Raw genomic sequence first — 17,660 nt, forward strand, 5'->3', positions numbered from 1 at the left:
GTCATTTGTCACTTTCTGGCTGCCAAACTCGAGCACCCAAAGAGCGGTGGAAGAGACCAAACGCTTGTACCCGCCCCCTAGCGGTCGAATCCCTGGGTTCCCGGACAAAGAATCTGCATCGAGATCACTAGACAGGACGAAGACGCTTCACCGGGGCTGCAGGTCGTTGCATGCCGGCACTCAAGGAAGAGAGAGGGCCGGCCGTGCTCCTTGTTGCAGTTGCACGCCCTTGAGGTGGCCGTCAACTCGTCGTGGTTGCGCGGACCTTTGTTGTTTGCGAACTCAAAGAGGAACCTGGTTGTCTGTCTGCCTTCAGCCCGCCGGGGAGCCCGCAAGCACTGTCTGACTTCATAACCTGTGCCCCCTGCCTTCTCGCCGACTTCTCCTCTTGCTTCCTCTCTCTTCATCTCTCTTCAGACGAGCTGCAGTCACAGCAACGAGTACGCGAGACATCTCCCGACCCCTTCACCGTCATGGTATCCGTCGCGGAACTTCTTAACCCGGCGCCGCCTACGCCTCCACGGGCTCCATTACCGACCTCTCGTCCACTGTGCTTTCCGGCCCGCCAGACTGTAGCCCCGTCAAATGAACAAGCTCCAGTCACGCCATCGATAGAGGTGCTCAGGATGACGCAAAATGCCGATGGCCCTCCTCGACGCAAAACCAGGGCTGTAGTGAACTTCCCGCCTTTTGAGGTCTTGGATGAGCATTCGATCCGGGAAGTGCGCAGGTTCCGGGTCCATCCTTTCGGTTCGATTCAGGAGACCGGCGAACGGATACCTTACAACAGCGGCAAAAAGGATTTCTTTTCCAAGACGGGAAGAGAAGGCTTCGAAGGTATGGACTTTCCCCCCCTTCTCCCCGCCCCTTCTCGGGGGGGCCGATGAACACTGCTGATTGAACCAGTCTTCCATTACAACTTCAAAGTTCCCGGGGACGACACCGATTACACCGTAATGTGGGACCACAACGTCGGCCTCGTCCGCATGACTCCCTTCTTCAAGTGCCGTGGCTACAGCAAAGTCAGTTTCGTCCTCCAACCACCCCTGTGTGCTGCTTCTGACCTCAAACAGACAACGCCCGCCAAGATGCTCAATCTGAACCCCGGGCTCAAAGACATCACATACAGCATCACCGGGGGCTCGATCAAGGCCCAGGGTGCGTGCTTGGCCCCAAGTATTGCGAGATATGCCCCATACTAGTACTAACGTTGGGTTTCCAGGCTACTGGATGCCGTACTCGTGTGCCAAAGCCGTCTGCGCGACATTCTGCCACAAGATCTCTGGTGCCCTTATCCCGCTCTTCGGCCCGCGGTTCGCTTTGGAATGCATTCCGGAGAAAGTACCCGGATATGGCCGCATGGTCATCGACCCGGACATCGTGAAGCGAGCGAGAAAGGATGCCGCTGCGCTGTTCCGACCGAATGCAGCTCTTCCCAGTCCCCGACCATCTCGCAGCGTCAGTCCGCTGCTAGCCCAGCGCTCAGTGCGCGTCTCCAACCCTCACGACCTCCATTCCGACCATGACCAGCGCCTGCCGATCAGCCCGTACACAGACGCAGACGCTGACTACAGGCTGGGGGGATCAGACCACGAAGGTCTTCGCCCATATGCAACCTCCGTCGCCCCGTTGCGAATCCCAACATCGAGATTGCCGACGGGACCGGCGGCGGTGCCCACGCCCCAGCATTCCCCGGCATGGACCACAGTCAACCATCCTCCTCCTCAGGCCTACGCTGCAAGCCATCATCACATCCGCCGCGAGACCCCCAACCTCCACGAGGAACTACCGAGCCTCAACGTGTCCGCGACCGCCAACCCATGGCTGTCCGCAGTTCCGCGTTCTCCAGTCCCGGGCGTAGTTGGGGTCGGCGGCGACGGCGGCAGCAGCGGCGACAACAGCAGCAGCACAAACAGATGGCATCCATACAAACCACGGTCCCACCACTCCCGCTATGGGCATTTCGAACATCTTCACCACGGAACCTCGCCCATCTCGGCCACCCTCCCGGAACGGGGCATAATCCTCCCCCCTCTCCGGCTCAAGCGCCGCTTCAGCAAGGTAGATGCCACCGTCACTGGGCCCTGTGGCAACAGAAGCGTCGACAACAACAGAAATGTTGACAGCAACATCAACGACAACAATGACGACAATATAGACGACGATGCCGCCTACGACGCCCGCGAGAGCCACGCGGCCAGCAGCTGGAAAAGAAGCAGCAACAGCAACGGCAGCAGCAGCAGCAGCGGTAGTAGTCCAGAGTCAGTGACGGCGGCGCCGCCCCCGACCCCGGCGAGCGCGTCCAGTAAAAAGTCCAAGTCGTCGCCATCATCATCGTCATCATCGTCATCATCGTCGTCGTCGTCAACACCACCGCCTCTGCCTCGCGCCGCTGTTCGCACCGACACCTGCGCCACCACCACCACCACCACAAACTCCGCCGCCGCCGCCGCCAGCGCGCAGAGCAAGCCCGGCAACAATAACAGGACCGCTCCACGGCGGCAGCGGGAAGACAACAACGACAACGACAGCAACGACGACGGTGGCGATGGCAGTCGTGCTGCTGCCGGTCGCGGTCGCGGTCGCGGTCGCGGTGCTCCTCCGCGCCGCGAGTCCGAGCGCGATGCGGCCATGATGCTGATGCGGATGCGGCGCCGCGGCGGCGGCAGCAGCAGCCTGGGCGGGAGCGACGTTGAGGAGGGAGACGAAGAACAAGAAGAAGAAGGAGGAGCAGGAGCAGGAGCAGGAGGAGGAAGAGGAAAAGGAGAACGGAGAAGAGAAGAAGATGCCGACGCAGGAGCGGAGCCACGCAGCCCGAGGACGGCGCGTCATCGTCATCATCATCATCTTCTGGGGGATGCGGTGGTGGTGGTGGCGGCGGCGGCGGGGGAGGACGACACCGAGGCTGGCGCTGGCGCTGCGCCCGGTGCCGTCCGGCCGGCATCGAGCTATATGCCGCCGCCGTCCGCTATCGGCATGGCCGTCGTCGCGGACGGGCTCGTGATCGAACCTCCCCATCCTCCTCGCCCCGCCTCTGCTGGGCCCACGACGAGATCGAAGAGAAGACGGACGTTGGAGCGCTGAGGAGGACGACGGGAGGGACGGTAGCCGGTTCTGACTTGACGGAGTAAGGGGTGGGGCTGTGGTTGGTCAGCCTCGAGCTGCCCAGTGTCTCTCGGTGCTATGCCGTTTTGTTTTACCTTGTCTTTTCTCGGGCCTTGTTTCTTCTCTGGAATTGGTAAGGAGGCGGATGGGAAACGAAAAGAAGTTGGGAAGAGGTCGATGGGACCTCCCGGCCGACTGGTGTGATTTTTCGCCTTTGCATTGTTGGGCTGTGCGGCGTAGGATGGACCAAGAGAGTAAGTATGTCAGGAGGGCGGTGCCTACCTCACCTTGCTGTTGTCGTCACTGAGGGCAATTCTCATAGGTCCATAGTCTTGCTTTCGATCGGAGTCATCATGCTAGCTCCCATGGGGTGAGCAGCCAGCATACCGGTTATCTTTTCTTGCAGATCTAATCGTCTAGAGTCTTGTAATTTTTTTTCCCCTTTCCATGCTGCAAACGACTTCACTGGACACCCATAGTTTCGGTATTCAAACCATTTCCGTATCCGGGTATCAATAATCATTTTCATCCCCCCTTCCCCGCGCCCCTCTCATGGTGCCCCGGCCGCTTTCTTCTCCTTGAACTCCTTCACCCACGCGTCGGCTTTCGACTTGGGCACGACAAAGATCTTGAGTAGGTTGTCCACGACCTCGACGTTGCCGCCGCTCAACACCTTGAGGAGCGGCACCTTCTTCCCCACCTTGACCAGCCCGCCACTCACCGTCTCGGCGTAGCACTCCACCCCTGCCGAGCTGTATTCTCCGGCGCGGTCCCACGGCAAGGGGAAGACGTAGCCAAAGTGCTGCTCGAGGCTCTCGCGCTCGTTAAACGCCTTGATGAAGTCGCTCTCGAGGTGGCACGGGTACAGTAGCAGGGTCGGGAAGACCAGCGAGCTGGTCGGGTCGTGCTCGTCGGGCGACAGCTTGACCCTGGCGTCCTCCATGTCGGGCGGCTTGCCGGTACTCCTGGTCCGGATGTTGCGCGCCTCAAGCGCGGCCCGCAGCAGCGCCTCCCGGTGTCGCTCCCGGGCCTGCTCCTCCTCCTCGCGCCTGCGGCGGGCGGCGTCGGCCTCGGCGGCCTTGACGATGTCCTTGGCCAGGGCCAGGAGGGGCTTGTTGGACGGCTCAACCTCCAGCCCCCGCGCGCAGGCGTCGTCGGCCTCGGTGACGCGGCCGACAGCCAGCAGGGCGCGGGCCGAGCGGTAGAAGGCCTTGATGTTGCGCGGGTTGAGGCGCAGGGCGGCGGCGCAGTCCAGGGTGCAGGAGCGGTAGTTGCGCAGCTCCAGGTGGCACGCCGCCCGGTTGACGTAGAGCGTCTCGAGCAGGGCCTGCTCCGACTTGACCTCGGCCGGGTCATCATCGACCTCCTCGTACTCGTCTTCGTTCGGCTGGGGCGCCTGCTGCTCCTCCTCTTGCAGGTCCGGGCCCGGGCCCGAGGCGGAGTTGTTGGCGTCCGGGTTGATGGACACCGGCTTCTCGGCGGCCTTCTTGACCCTCTTCTTCTCGCCCTTCGCCCTCCTCCGCTCCTCCGCCACGAGGATGGGGATGCCCTTGCCGTAGAACTCCTTGGCGTCCGCCCATCGCTTCTCGCGGAAACACTCGTTCCCTTGTTCCTTGAAGTTGGCAGCGTTCTCGAGGGGAGTGCCTTCGTAGGCCAGCGCTTGCAGTGCCGCCAGATGCTCGTTATCCTCGGCATCGTCGAGCTCCGTCATGAAGAGAGGATGCTTGTTGAGATCCGCCACCGTTTCCTCGAGTGTCATGCCCGAGTTCAGGGTGCGGCCCGGTGGCAGCTCTGGCAGCATCGGCCCCGGCTCGGGGGCTGAACCAGCGGATTCATTGGGTTGTGAGCTTCCGAGATTGAGCGACTCGGTGTTTTTGGTAACTTGGTCCATTCTGGCTCGATCCTTCTTTCGCCGTGGACTTGTGAGTAATTTGAATGAGAAGTGAGAAGCGACGAAGTGAGAAGTGACAACCGGAGATGGTATTATGTGGCACTTGATCCCTAACACCGCCGAATCTCGATCGCGGATATTGTCCGGTGCACCGCACGAATTCGATCGTCTCCTACCCCTGAACCTTGTTTACTCCCAGTCCTTGTTGTCTGTCGAGGCAACTTTTCTTTGGTGCGTCTTGTTGAGCGGGGCAGAGGGGTTAAATTTTTGGTGCCTCAAAGTACCTTGACGGTCCCGCTTTCCCGCAACGCAGTAGTACTCCGTACTTTGCACAAAACGGCGTTCATTACACGGGTTCCGCTTCCCCGGCGGGCAAGTACACCCCAACGAGTCCTAGGAGTTCTTTTTGATGTGGTCTTTTCCACAAAGGAACGGTGTCGACCTTCGGCGCTGTGGCAACATCTAGATCAGATTGGAATTTACTGCTGAGATCTACGAGATGAACCATTGTGTTGATGAGCTGCTGGTCTGCCTCCATAAAACCACGCCGACGTAGTGGAAGTGGTACTGACTATCCCCTCAGAACTTGTCTCTTTGCACTCTTCTATTTCATTTTTGTTCTCAAGTAGCGTTTACACCAATGCCCAAAGAAACTTTTTTGGTTCTTCTAGTGAATTTTTTTTTGCCGGCTCAGCAAGTCCGCGTATCATGTTAGCCGTTGTACGGACTGCGCCTGTACTACATTTGCGATATTGCAGCAAGTGTACTTGTACGCAGCAAGTTTCCGTGCTAACCTCAGGTAGGGAAGATACAAGGTGAGGGAAGGTAACTATGGAGGTACCTACGGTACCTCCCCGAGGTACTTGTGGGGCATCTTCCGTGGTCACGAGCTGACGCGTCGGATATGACGCGATTAAGTGCTTCGCTGCCCCACTTGCAGGGGTGCCGCGTCTTTCTGATGCACATCCCAGAACGCGAGAGACACGGCCGCCCGTCTGCCAGACTCTACGGCTTCATGGTTTCATTGCATCCATACAAGGAATAAGCGGACCCATCTACCCTCAGTTTCAATCCGTTACTTCGGTTGTCCGGCCAAAGAAGGGCCTTTCCAAAATCATGACAACCGTGAAACCCGAGCCGGTCGATGACAACAACGTCGCTGGCAGCGCCGACCATGTCGACACCATCAGCTATCTTCAGAGGCTCATTGCGCCCGACAACCCGCCGGAGATCCTTGAAAAGGGTGTCAGTATCGGTGTGCGGGTCCTCGAAAACCTCAAGAAATCACTAGCGTCTGGGCCTGCACAAACCTCGGGCCCCGGATGGCTAAAAGCAATTGCCGATCTCGAGGCTCTTGCAAAGCCTACACGCACTATTGTTGGCGTCGTGGGCAATACAGGAGCCGGGAAATCGTCCGTCATCAGTGCTGTCCTCGACGAAGAGAGGTATACTTCACCAACATTTTTATTTCCCCTCGGCTTAACCCTCCTATCTCATGGCGCTCATCCCACTTGCCCCTCCTTTCAGGGTTGCTTCTTCCTTCCTGAAATCGGAGATCTGAGAACTGTGCCCCCCTTACTCTCCTAGCCCATTGCATCCCCTGCGCGAGATTTGGTGCCTAACTCCCTGTAACAGGCTACTCCCGACAAACTGCATGAGGGCATGCACGGCGTCCCCAACTGAGATTTCGTACAACTACTCAGAAGACCCTGACGAGCTGTATCGTGCCGAGGTCGACTTCATCACCGCTGATGATTGGCTTAAGGACCTCCGCGGCCTCTATAGCGACCTTCTGGATGGCAATGGCGAGGTGTCTCGAGAGTGCAGTAACCAGGATAGTGATGCTGGCGTCGCGTACGCCAAGATCAAAGCCGTCTATCCCAGGATGACCAAGGAGATGATCGCACAAGCGACTCCTGAATCTTTGGTCAATCAAACCGCCGTCCGCCAGGTCCTGGGCACTGTCAAGAAACTTCGAGCGACGACGTCTGCCAGTTTATACCGTCAACTGCAGGACTATGTCGACAGCAAGGAAAAGAACACTGAGAAGCGCATGGAGTACTGGCCCCTCATCAAGGTTGTCCGCATCTACACCAAGGCCGCTGCCCTCTCCACTGGCGCTTGCCTGGTCGATCTTCCTGGTGTCCAGGACTCGAACGCAGCGCGTGCCGCCGTAGCTGCCAACTACATGAAGGCCTGCACTGGCCTGTGGATCGTTGCCCCCATCACCCGGGCGGTGGACGACAAAACAGCCAAATCGTTGCTTGGCGACTCTTTTAGGTATGTTGATCGTACATTCTTCGCTGTCGTCGACTACAATTGGCTGGAGTCGCTAACCGAGACAAAGGCGCCAGTTAAAGTATGATGGCACGTATTCGGCCGTGACCTTCATCTGCTCCAAGACGGACGATATCTCCGTCACCGAGGCGGCAGAGAGTTTGGGTATTGAGGAAGAGATCTCCGAGTCCTGGTCTAGGATCCAAGAGCTCTCGGACGACATCAGGAAGCTCAAGTCCGACATGAATGATCTCAGAGATGAGCGAGATGCCTGCAACGACCTGATTGACAAGATCGAGCAGACGTGGGACAAGTGGGAGGCTTTGGGCAGCAAGCTGGCTAATGGTGCCACTGTCTATCCGCCCAATTCGCCGAGCAAGAAGCGCAAGAGGCAGTCCGGACCGAAGGGCAGTCGCAAGAACTGCTGCTCGAGTGATATCGACAGCGATTTCTCGGATACAGACGGCTCAGACTCGAGTGACAAGGAAAATCAAGAGGCACGGAACGAGGAGAGGGAGCCTCTCACATCTGAGCAGGTTGACGCCAAGCTTGCATCTCTGAAGAATGAGAAGAAGGAAGTCCGAGCCAAGAAGAAGGAGATTGAAGAAAAAATCAAGGCCTTCCGTGAGCGGATCAAACAGTTGACTGCCGAGAAAGAGGTGATCCTTGCCGAAGTGAAGGCTGTTTGCATCCAGGGCAGGAACGAGTACTCCAGAAAGGCCATTAAGCAGGATTTTGCAATGGGCATCAAAGAGTAAGTACCAACGCAGCCAACTCGCTCGAGCGGCGGAGGAGAGTTGCTCTAACCCCTACGTAGGCTCGACCAGGAAAACGCGGCGGAGGAGGATGAGGCCAACTTCGATCCCGATGTCGATCTTCGGGACTACGACGCCGTCGCCGCGTCGCTTCCCGTCTTCTGTGTCAGCAGCCGGGCGTATCAAAAGCTGAGTGGCCGGCTTCAGAAGGACGACTTCAACGGGAGCGGCTTCCAGTCGCCTGAGGATACCGAGATTCCCCAGCTTCAGGCGCATGCTAAGAAGCTCACCGAGGCGGGCCGGACCGCTGCTGCCCGCCGCTTCCTCGATAGCCTAATGCAACTCCTCAACTCGATGACCATGTGGGCATCGGATGATGGAACCGGCTCAAGCCTTACGGACACGGAGAAGGGGAAGGAGGAGACGCGCCTGAGAAAGCAGCTTCGCAAGATGGAGCAGGTTAGCGACCCTGCTGCGTCAGCACCAACTCATCGATCGGACTAACTCCGACTAGGACCTCGACACAATGTTGCAGGAATGCATGGCTTCCATACACGAGCTTTTGACGGAAAACATTTATGAGAACTTTGACAGGTACATACCGGCGGCGGTCGATGCGGCGCTGCCTACCGCATCACAATGGGGAGCCCCGAGACCGGTCGGGTTATTTTGGGCGACCTACAAAGCAACATGCAGGAGGAACGGTGTCTTCGCCGGGGCTTCCGGCTTTCATGACTTCAATGAGGAGCTCTTCGACCCCATATCAAGAAACCTCGCGAATGGCTGGGAACGTGCCTTCCAGCGACGTCTTCCATGGGCTCTGGACAACTTTGTCCGCGCCATCCGGGAGTACTTGGACAAGTTCCACCTCGAGGCGACAGAGCGGGCGAGGGAGCGCGGAACCCAGTATACCGGCCTGAACATGCTGACGCAACAACTTCAAGCACATTTGCGGCACATTGGCGACGTGCGAACTGCCATCTTGACCCTCGCACAGGAACTGCAGCGGGAAGCCAACCGAGGATTCACTCCCGTCATTCAAGAGGAGATGATGCCTGCATGCCAAGGCTGTACAGACGAGCGAGGTATGCTCATGACGCCCTCTCGCCCCCCCCCCCCGCGCCTTCCAAACAACCTTATCCTATCTGAGATCCATCCTGGACGGTTGATACTGAACGGAACAACAACAGGTCCCGGCTCCTACATGCGCATGAAGGACCTGATGCTCAACCACGTCGAACAACGGCGCGGCGTCATGTTCCGGAATGCCACGAACCACGTACAGCGGCGGCTTTTCGAGCTATGTGAACGCATCGGAGAGAGTCTGAAGACCGAGATGGACGAGCTGCGCGCGCGGCTGGCGCGCGATTACCTGGCTGTCCTTATCGGCGTTGATGTCTCTTCCATGGGCCTGGGCCCATCTCGCGCAGAGCTGATGCTGCGTGCGGAGATGGTGCCCGTGTTGGCCAAGACCGATCGCTTCTTTGCTCCTCTTTTCGGCGATGCGCATGAGGAGGATGTTGGCGATGTCGATGATGGCGGCGCTGGCGCGAAGGACGAGCCGGATGCGCTGTCTCAAGACCCCGACGTTGCAGTCAAGGCGGAGCCAGAACAGTAAAGGCGGAATCATCTTCATTGACAGGCCGGAGCCCAGTGTATTATTATACTCTGGCAACGGGACGGAGCACGTCTCTCAAAGGAGAGGGTTAATGTTTAAGTAGGTTGTTGAGGTTTCTCTTTTGGAGAAATTGTATTTTCGGTGGTATCACAAGGTGTTCCTGATGTGCAGGGAGGGATCCATTGTTTTTGGTAGACAGACATGCTGAGAAAGAATTCTAATGTCGCGTCGTGTTTGTGCATCCTTGGGAAGGAGCGTCATGAAGCCAAGTTGACTGTACAAAAATACCTACATGTGTGAAGTTTTAATAATTATTGCCCAAGATCGCGCGAAGTTGAGAAATGTGGGCCGTTGGTCTCGTGGGCGGAGTTGTTGCTGCTTGTGACAGAGCCGCGCTAGACCGTTCCGTACAGTGCACTTACTATAGTGGAAAGGCAGCTGGGGTCTCTTTCCCAGAGACCTACAGTACGTACACTACACTACTGGGTAATTAATCCGCACAATACAACACTACATCTACTCGCGGTACGCAATTGGCACAGCACCAGCACCTTTTTCCTCCAATTCCCCCGCCAGCGACGAGCGACCATGTCGCACATGACCAATCCGCTGGCAACGCCAGACCAGCTATTTCAGCGCCGCTCCTTCGAGGCCCTCCCAATTGAGCTGCAAGACGCCATCTTCTTCGCGACACAATGCCTGACCCAGGCCGCCGGTATCCTCCTCCAGCTCCCCCAGTCCGTCACGGCGCAGGCCAACGTGCTTCTTGCGCGATACTGGCTCGTCGAGCCCATGATGTCTCATGAGTTCAGCGTACGCTCTTTTTCGCCCTTTCTTCGCTTTATCCTCACGCAACCCACCTACCGGGACTAGGACGACTGATAGAATGGGCCGGGGCGTGTCTCCCCTCCCCAACGCCCACTATCTAAACAGGACGTCTCGGCCGCAACAGTCTACCTGACCGCCAAGCTCTCGGCCCACCCACGGTCCCCGCGCGACCTGGCCAACGTCTACGCCTACCTCCTCTCCCCGTCCAGCTCGCTCTTCCAGCCGCCGACCGCCCCGCCCCCGGCCAACGAGCCGGCCAGCTACTACCTGTCCGAGTCCGCCTACCACGCCTTCCACGCCCGCGTCCTCGCGCTCGAGGCCCGCGCGCTCTACGCCCTCGCCTTCGACACCCACGTCGCCCTGCCCCACCCGCTGGCCGTCACGTACCTGCAGGCGCTCGACTTCCTGGCCGTGGCCCCGCGGGAGCGCATCGGCAGCCGGGCGGTCGCCTACCTCAACGCCGCCCTGCTCTCGCCCCAGATGCTGTACCTGACCAGCCAGCCCAACGCGCTGGCCGTCGCGGCCGTCTACAACGCCGCCCGCGACGTCGGCGCCAAGATGCCCGAGTGCGAGTGGTGGGAGGTCTTCGACGTCGACCGCGAGGAGCTCGGCTTCCTCGTCGTCGGCATGCGCAGCCTCGACGGCTGGGGCCGCAAGATGCGCGCCGATCTCGCCCGCATCATGCGCGGCGCAGAGAGGGGCATGGTCACCCGCCGCGATGTCGAGGACGAGCTGAGGAGGAGGGGGATCGAGGTCGTGGTAGTGCGCGCCCCCCGGGGTGGTGGCGCCGCCGAGGCGGATGATGCGGAAGAGGAGGCGGCGAGGAGGATGGACGAGAAGATGGCGGATCTGGAGGCTAGGGGGGTTTGAGAGAGAAAGAGGGGGGGGGGGGGGGGGGGGGAAGAGGATAATCTCTCTGAGGTGACCAATGGATGAGCGGTTGAGGAGAGTGTGGCTGGAGACTTGGTTGGTGGCTGGCCGCCGCCTCCTCGGACAAACAACGGCCACACTCTCTCTGACTTCGCTATATACGACGACTTACCGCCCTAAGCCCCCGACCTGCTTCAGGGGAACCGTCCAGAATATCGGTCGACGTCACCACCTCATTCCCGCCAGGCCTTTTGCCTCTATCTACTAGGCCAGTCTCCTCCGCGCACGCCCGCGTCGCCTAACCAGTTTTTTCGCATCTTCATCGCCGTCGCCGATCCAGACATCTCGGGTTCGACGCAACGGCGTGTCTTGCTCGCTATTCGACGGGCCATACACCCTCATTGGTCCAACTCTTGATGGAGACGGCCGTCTCGTCGGTGGCGATGCCTCGCATCCCTCCACGCAAATGCCCAGCCCTGGCTTTGCGGGGGTTCTTTGTTCTCGAATGGATCGTTGGCAGTCACGAGGGCGGCTCCTGAGCCCGACGCCGAGGACAAAGTCGGCGCCCCTGATTGCTGCTTGATGCTCGATATGCTTTGAGGAGCATGTCCTTGTTGGTGGCCTCCCATATCTTCTTGTTGGACGAATAGCTCATCCGCCACGACTTTGAGAAGCTCCCTTTAAGAACCGGCGGACATAATCACAGTGGCGACCCCGAGTTGAATGCGCACGATAGAGTCATGGGCCATATCTTGGCCTGCTTGTTTCAAGGTCGCCCAGAGCAGGATACTACCGGACCAATGTGTCCCCAGACAGGGTCAGCATTGGTAAGAACATGAACGATTCTTCCCACACAAGGGACTCGAATATGTTCGCCCGTCACTTTCCCGTGGTCGGCCGGCGAAGTGTTGAGTTGACGGCGGCACGACGAGTAAACGTCAAGAAACCATCCGGGATCATGAAAACCAAACAGATATCTGTCACCAGCTGTTCATGAGGATCTACCTGTGGAAGAATGCACTGTTGTTGCTATTGTCAACGAACGAATTGCTGGGTCGGCCATGTGAAATGCGATCGAAAGCTCCTCCGGTTCGATGCTTCTGAGGTGTAGAGTTGTGTCAGACATGGAGCTGATGAGCTAAAAACCAATCCAATGCTGAATGCGGCCCGGGCGGCGAGAATTGACTGCCGTGCGAGAGAAAACGTTGACTAGACCGGCGGCGAGCCCGGCTAACACATCTGGCAGGCTATGTAAGAAAATAAGACGAGCAGGCTCAGTCCGGGGTCATGTAAGTCATACGGTGTATCATCACTACCTAATCCGTATACAAAAACATGATATCTACACAGTATTGTTCGCAGTACAGGTTCCCAGAGTGTCCCCCCTAGCCAACAGTCGACAGAAGAAACAAAAGAACTTCCAGGGCCCCTTCCAAAAGCCAGAAGAACTGAGGTATCCAAAGAGAAAATCACAGCAACCCAACAAAAAAAAAAAAAAAACCTCAATGCCAAACGGCGTCTAAAACAGAAACCGTCAAATATATCGCTCAAGACCCAGCACCGCCACACAATCTCCCTCATCCATAGAGTGAGTCATGTCGGGGTCCGTTCCGTCGTCGTTGAAGGAGCCATCAAAAATCGTCCCCATCTGCTCATGTTCTACCTCCTCCAAACCATCCCACCTTGTCCGTCCTGTAAGGGAATCTCTCATCGGCCGATATCCGCCAACCTTCCAAAGACCCCCCAGTGAACCCCCTTTGCCTTTTCGGTTATTTTTTTTTGGGAACAACCCTGAAAACACCTTCCCAAAGCCCAAATGAAAAGCCATCAAGCCATCAAACGCCAGCCGAGAAGAAGCATCGCCGGTTATAAGGGGGGGAAAAACAATTGAAATGCCAACCGACGAACCCGTTGTGTGTGGCTGTAGAGAACAGAATAGAGAGATGCGGGAAATCCGGGCGGGGCTGAAAAAGACACAGCCAAACCCACGGTTACACACGAGGAGTAACAAGTGGAAATAACCGGTCAGGCCCTTTTTCTACAGCGCCAGACCGGTACCATCGCCCGTCCACCTGTATAGCGCGAGGAGTTCCCTCCTACGCTGGTGCTGCTCGCCAAGGTCCTCGGGCACGCGGCCCCGTACCTGAGCGAGAGCACTGCGCATGACTCGGCTAAAGTTGCGCTGTTTGGGTGAAAAAAATAGCGAGTTAGCATCTGTTTATGTTTCCTCGAGGCCACCACCACCAGAGTGATTTTGATTTGATTGGGTTAACATGTACATACCTGATACTCGGTATTGAGCGTCACCACACACGCCTCATGCGCGCGGATGATGGTCTCGCAGGCCTTCACCACGCTCGGCGACGCCTCGAGCTGCAGCTTGTCGGCAATGAGCAGCAGCAGGAACGAGCCCTGGAGGAGGTAGATGCCGAAGAAGAAGGGCATGAACTCGAGCCCGGGGTCGTACTCGAGAATGTTGCTGATGGCCTCGGCTGCGCTGACCGCGTGGCCGGTCGCCGTGATGAACCCCTGGCTGCTGATCCAGAGGTCGTTGTCGTCGAGGAGGTTGATGGGATCCCACTTGCCGGTGAGGAGGATGTGAAGCACGTGCATGACATGAGTGCCGTAGGCCACGACGATGCGGGTCTGGATGTCGCTCTCCGTCATGCGGCTCGACGTGGTGTGCACGCTGTGCACGCTGTGACCCGAAGGGGTGCCCGGGAGGTCGTTAGCATTAGCCGTAGGGACGCCGGCCGCCTCGGCCGCCTTCTCGTCTGCTGCCTGGGCTTGCGCGTTGATGCTGAGGTGTCGCTTCTCAAACTCCTTCAGGCTCTGCTCGTACATGTCAAGGTGGCGGGTGATCTCGGCCGTTTGGTCATCCCACTCGCGAGACGAACGGAACCCGACGCCGAAGCGAGGGTGGTTTTTGGCGTGCGTAAGATCTACGATTTCGCCGAGGATGGTCATTAGTGGGAGGAAGTAGCCAAAGATGCTGTGGCCGCTGCACACGAACGAGGGGCCCTTGACCCGGGTGCGTTTTCCCTCGGTATCCGAACCGAGAACGTTCGGGTCGGTTGTGTAGGCACGGAAGTTACCGTTCTGGTAATCGGTATCATCCATGGGCTGGTAGAGGTGTTCGCACTCGATGTCGAGCAGGAAGAGCGGGCGGTTGTAGCAGAGGGCGAGATGGCGGTCGACAATGTAGACGAGCCACCAGATCCGCCGCCTCTCCTCGCGTTCCTCTTCCGTGATCACGCCGGGAATGGTCATCTCGGCACCATTGCCCTCGCCTTCCATTTCGGCGGCTCCACCCTGGCGACTCGCCGGCGCGTTCTGAGGCAACTCGCGCCCGAGCTTGAGCTCGCGAGCAAGCGACCACGCGGCATTCCACCAACGCAGACTGGCTCCCTTGTACTCGCTCGCCGACACGACCGTCGCAAGGTGGATGTAGGTGACCACGTCGTCCAGAGAACCGGCCGCGCCGAAAGCGCCCGACTCGCTGGTGAGGGCATCCATGCTGATGGACCCGGGCAGTGCGACGCCAAGGCCGCCGAGGGCAACGCCATCCACGATGGGGCTCGAGACAGGCGATGCCTCCTCCGAGGGCGTGTGGATGAGCGGCTTGAGAAGGCTGACCGTCAACTCCAGGAGCTTCTGGCAAATCTTGCCACGGGCCGAAGGGACACTCGTCAGGAAAGGAGCGTCGCTTGTCTGTGCAGCAACCCATAGCATGCTGGCCAGGAGAGCCGGCTGGCACTGTCGCGGCTTGGTCGGGTGGAGGAACGACCGCTTCCGGAAGACGAATCCGAGGACATAAGGCGACATTGGGTGCATCTGGGCCGAGGATGAGCTCGCGAAGTAGAGGTCGATGAGGTCGCACGCGAGCGACAGAGGGATGATGTTGCCCAGATGGGGAACAAGGGGCTCCAGGACTGGGTACCGGAGCTGCGAACGGTTATACCCGTTCTGCGGCATATGCGAAGCAAACTGGGGGGGCGGCGATGACATGTTCATCCATCCGCCCGGCGATGGGGCCTCTCCACCCATCGAATAGGGGCCGAGAGGGCTGTTGGCGAGGCGGAACCCATTCGCGGCATTTGCGGGATAACCCGTCGGGCTCTGCGTTTGCAGAGCATATGGGAGCTCTGGGTAACTGGACATGTTGCCCTGGTTTGGGCCGTAGGGCGCATGAGGTGGGCCGTTCATCATGTGTGCGCCCATTTGGCGGTCATACGCTGAGTGAACGGAACCATATCCGTTAAGGTCCAGTGCTGTCGGGTTGTCGAGGTGTTCTCGCTCAATCGCCCCGGGGTGAGCCGACATGGGTGCCGGATGGGCGCTCATGTCGCCCAAGGCCTCGATGCTCCCTGTCCTCTGCTCCCTCAGATTAGGATCCTCTGGTACATCGGTCACGTTCTTGTCCAACGCTGGTGGCTGGTCGGTGTTAACCGTCAAGACAGGCTTGGTGTTGCTCGGTGTATCGTTCCGGTTCTCCGCGGGCTTTGTATTCTCCGTCGTTGAATTCTCGGTCTTCTGGCCGTTCTGAGCTGCTTGGGCAGCGGCTTGGGCGGCGGCTTGCTGTGCAAGGTCTTTCCTGGATGCCTTGCCACGCTTCTTGCGCTCTCGGATGTACTCGCAGCCCAGTTGGAACTCTACCAAAGGTTAGAAAAGGTCATTGCACCCTGGGACATTCGCGAAGTGATCTCACCAATGCAATGAGCGCATGGATGTTGGCCGTCGCATTTGGTCCTTAGCTGGTTGCACTGATCGCAGGCCCTGCTGATCCTCCTCCGAATCGGTCCAGCTGCCCCCGAAGATCTGGCGGCAGGCCCATAAGGATGTTGCCTATGCTTCGGTTGAGGGCCAGTCCGAGCGAGGTGGGGGGTGTGGACGCCGACATGCTGCTGGAGTTGCTGGAGAGCGTAGTGAGAGCCAGGGGCGAGCGAGTCAAGTCCGGCCGCGTGAAGGTGGCCGCCCGGAACATGGCCGTTCGACAGCAGCGTAGTTGAGGGGATGTGATAAGGTGAAAACCGGTGAAGCGGGTTAGACAACATCTTGGACCGGAGATGGAGATATGATTTTGAATGAGGTTATGTTGTGGTTAAGATTAGATGGAGATGGGGTCGTCAAGACCCTAACTTAGAACATATGAAGACGGCCGGCTTCGAGCGAGTGCGGGCAGTTGGTTGAAGCGAGGGTGCGTCTGAACAGGAGAACAGACACCACAGGTGGGAACCCGTCGACAGCGGCGATGGGGAGCGGGAGGTATCTATATTCAAGCTCCGCCGGTGCTAAGCTGCCGGGTCCTGATTGGAGGAACGGCAGTCAGACGGAGTTGAGTGAGCTTCCCCCTGGGGTAAGGTCAGTAGCAGGCATTAGATTTAGGGAGATGCGAGAATAGCATTGACAGACACCAAAGCGCTGGAAGCTGATCTGCGCGGATGTGGGCGAACGGGTGCCACAGTCAACTCACTGCACGGAGGATGAAGCACCAGCAGCGCATGTCGGGGTTAAGGGAAGGGGAAGGGGGGTGAAGGGGGGTGAAGGAGGGGGAAGGGGGGAGGGGTGTCTGGATGGACGAGGGACAGCGGACCGGCCGGCAAGGGGGGGCGCGGGAGAAGGAGAACGTGGAGGGCAGGGAAGAGGGAACCATCAACGTACGGGATACGGGGTCGGATGGCAAGAGAGCGCTTGGCCAGTCCTCGTTGCCAGAGACCGTTGGGTCGGCCGTTTCTTGTAAGTCCTTTCCGAGCCCCTTGAACCCTGAAATTCAGATGAAGGCCTTCGCTGCACACACCAGATGCTTCCCGGTTGTCCGTCTATCGATGAAGCGCTGCTCTCCTGGTCTGAGCCTCAGGGCGATGTGCCGTATAGTGCTTAAGAGGGGCCCGGGGCGCCAAAAGGACCAAGGGATGCCCGATTCGAACAAGTGAGCGAATCGGTAAATATGCGCGCTATTCCTGCCTCTCAAAGTACTTTCTGGCGAGTCTGGAGGTCGGCTTGGCGCACATCCACAACAGAAGACGCGCGATAATGCTCGTGGATGTAACTAGACGCGATTGGTGGCAAGGAGGCGACGGCTCCTGGTCCAGCACAATATCGAGTATCAAGGATATATTGCGAGGGCAATATAAGCCGGCGGGAAGGGGCGTCTATGGAGAGCAGAGAAGTACCGTGTGAGAGCGCGGGGCGGGTAGTGCTAGCTGAAAGAGTTAGCAACAGCGGGCTCTGGAGAGTCCGCCTCGTCAGGGCCTGCTGAGGATATATGGGCCTCTGCTTGTCCCGCCGGCACGCTGCGAAGAACTGTTGAACAAGG

The 17,660-nt window shown here is 58.5% G+C and overlaps 5 protein-coding genes across 5 annotated transcripts; 3 read left to right on the forward strand and 2 right to left on the reverse strand.

The window, feature by feature from the left end:
• Nucleotides 1–473: 473 nt before the first annotated feature.
• On the forward strand, nucleotides 474–3,084 carry MYCTH_2112712 (uncharacterized protein; the record flags this gene model as incomplete). Its single annotated transcript, XM_003665866.1, has 4 exons — nucleotides 474–837; nucleotides 907–1,022; nucleotides 1,074–1,158; nucleotides 1,223–3,084. 4 exons carry the CDS (start codon nucleotides 474–476, stop codon nucleotides 3,082–3,084), a joined length of 2,427 nt encoding a protein of 808 aa, XP_003665914.1.
• Nucleotides 3,085–3,429: 345 nt separating this feature from the next.
• Nucleotides 3,430–5,225, reverse strand: MYCTH_2310137 (uncharacterized protein). Its single transcript, XM_003665867.1, has one exon. It carries the CDS (start codon nucleotides 4,994–4,996, stop codon nucleotides 3,656–3,658), a length of 1,341 nt encoding a protein of 446 aa, XP_003665915.1. The 5' UTR covers nucleotides 4,997–5,225; the 3' UTR covers nucleotides 3,430–3,655.
• Nucleotides 5,226–6,010: 785 nt separating this feature from the next.
• MYCTH_2310138 (uncharacterized protein) lies at nucleotides 6,011–8,687 on the forward strand. The gene is made up of 4 exons (XM_003665868.1): nucleotides 6,011–6,441; nucleotides 6,632–7,276; nucleotides 7,344–8,027; nucleotides 8,091–8,687. The coding sequence occupies exons 1-4, from the start codon at nucleotides 6,113–6,115 to the stop codon at nucleotides 8,530–8,532; spliced, it is 2,100 nt and encodes a 699-aa protein (XP_003665916.1). The 5' UTR covers nucleotides 6,011–6,112; the 3' UTR covers nucleotides 8,533–8,687.
• A 1,478-nt stretch (nucleotides 8,688–10,165) lies between these two features.
• Nucleotides 10,166–11,543, forward strand: MYCTH_2310143 (uncharacterized protein). The gene is made up of 2 exons (XM_003665869.1): nucleotides 10,166–10,459; nucleotides 10,580–11,543. Exons 1-2 carry the CDS (start codon nucleotides 10,235–10,237, stop codon nucleotides 11,342–11,344), a joined length of 990 nt encoding a protein of 329 aa, XP_003665917.1. The 5' UTR covers nucleotides 10,166–10,234; the 3' UTR covers nucleotides 11,345–11,543.
• A 1,734-nt stretch (nucleotides 11,544–13,277) lies between these two features.
• On the reverse strand, nucleotides 13,278–16,533 carry MYCTH_2310145 (uncharacterized protein). Its single transcript, XM_003665870.1, has 3 exons — nucleotides 16,053–16,533; nucleotides 13,628–15,996; nucleotides 13,278–13,526 (listed from the first exon to the last, which is right to left on the reverse strand). Exons 1-3 carry the CDS (start codon nucleotides 16,396–16,398, stop codon nucleotides 13,383–13,385), a joined length of 2,859 nt encoding a protein of 952 aa, XP_003665918.1. The 5' UTR covers nucleotides 16,399–16,533; the 3' UTR covers nucleotides 13,278–13,382.
• Nucleotides 16,534–17,660: the final 1,127 nt, after the last annotated feature.

This window comes from Thermothelomyces thermophilus, chromosome 6, assembly GCF_000226095.1.
Source record: "Thermothelomyces thermophilus ATCC 42464 chromosome 6, complete sequence".
Lineage (NCBI taxonomy): Eukaryota > Fungi > Ascomycota > Sordariomycetes > Sordariales > Chaetomiaceae > Thermothelomyces > Thermothelomyces thermophilus.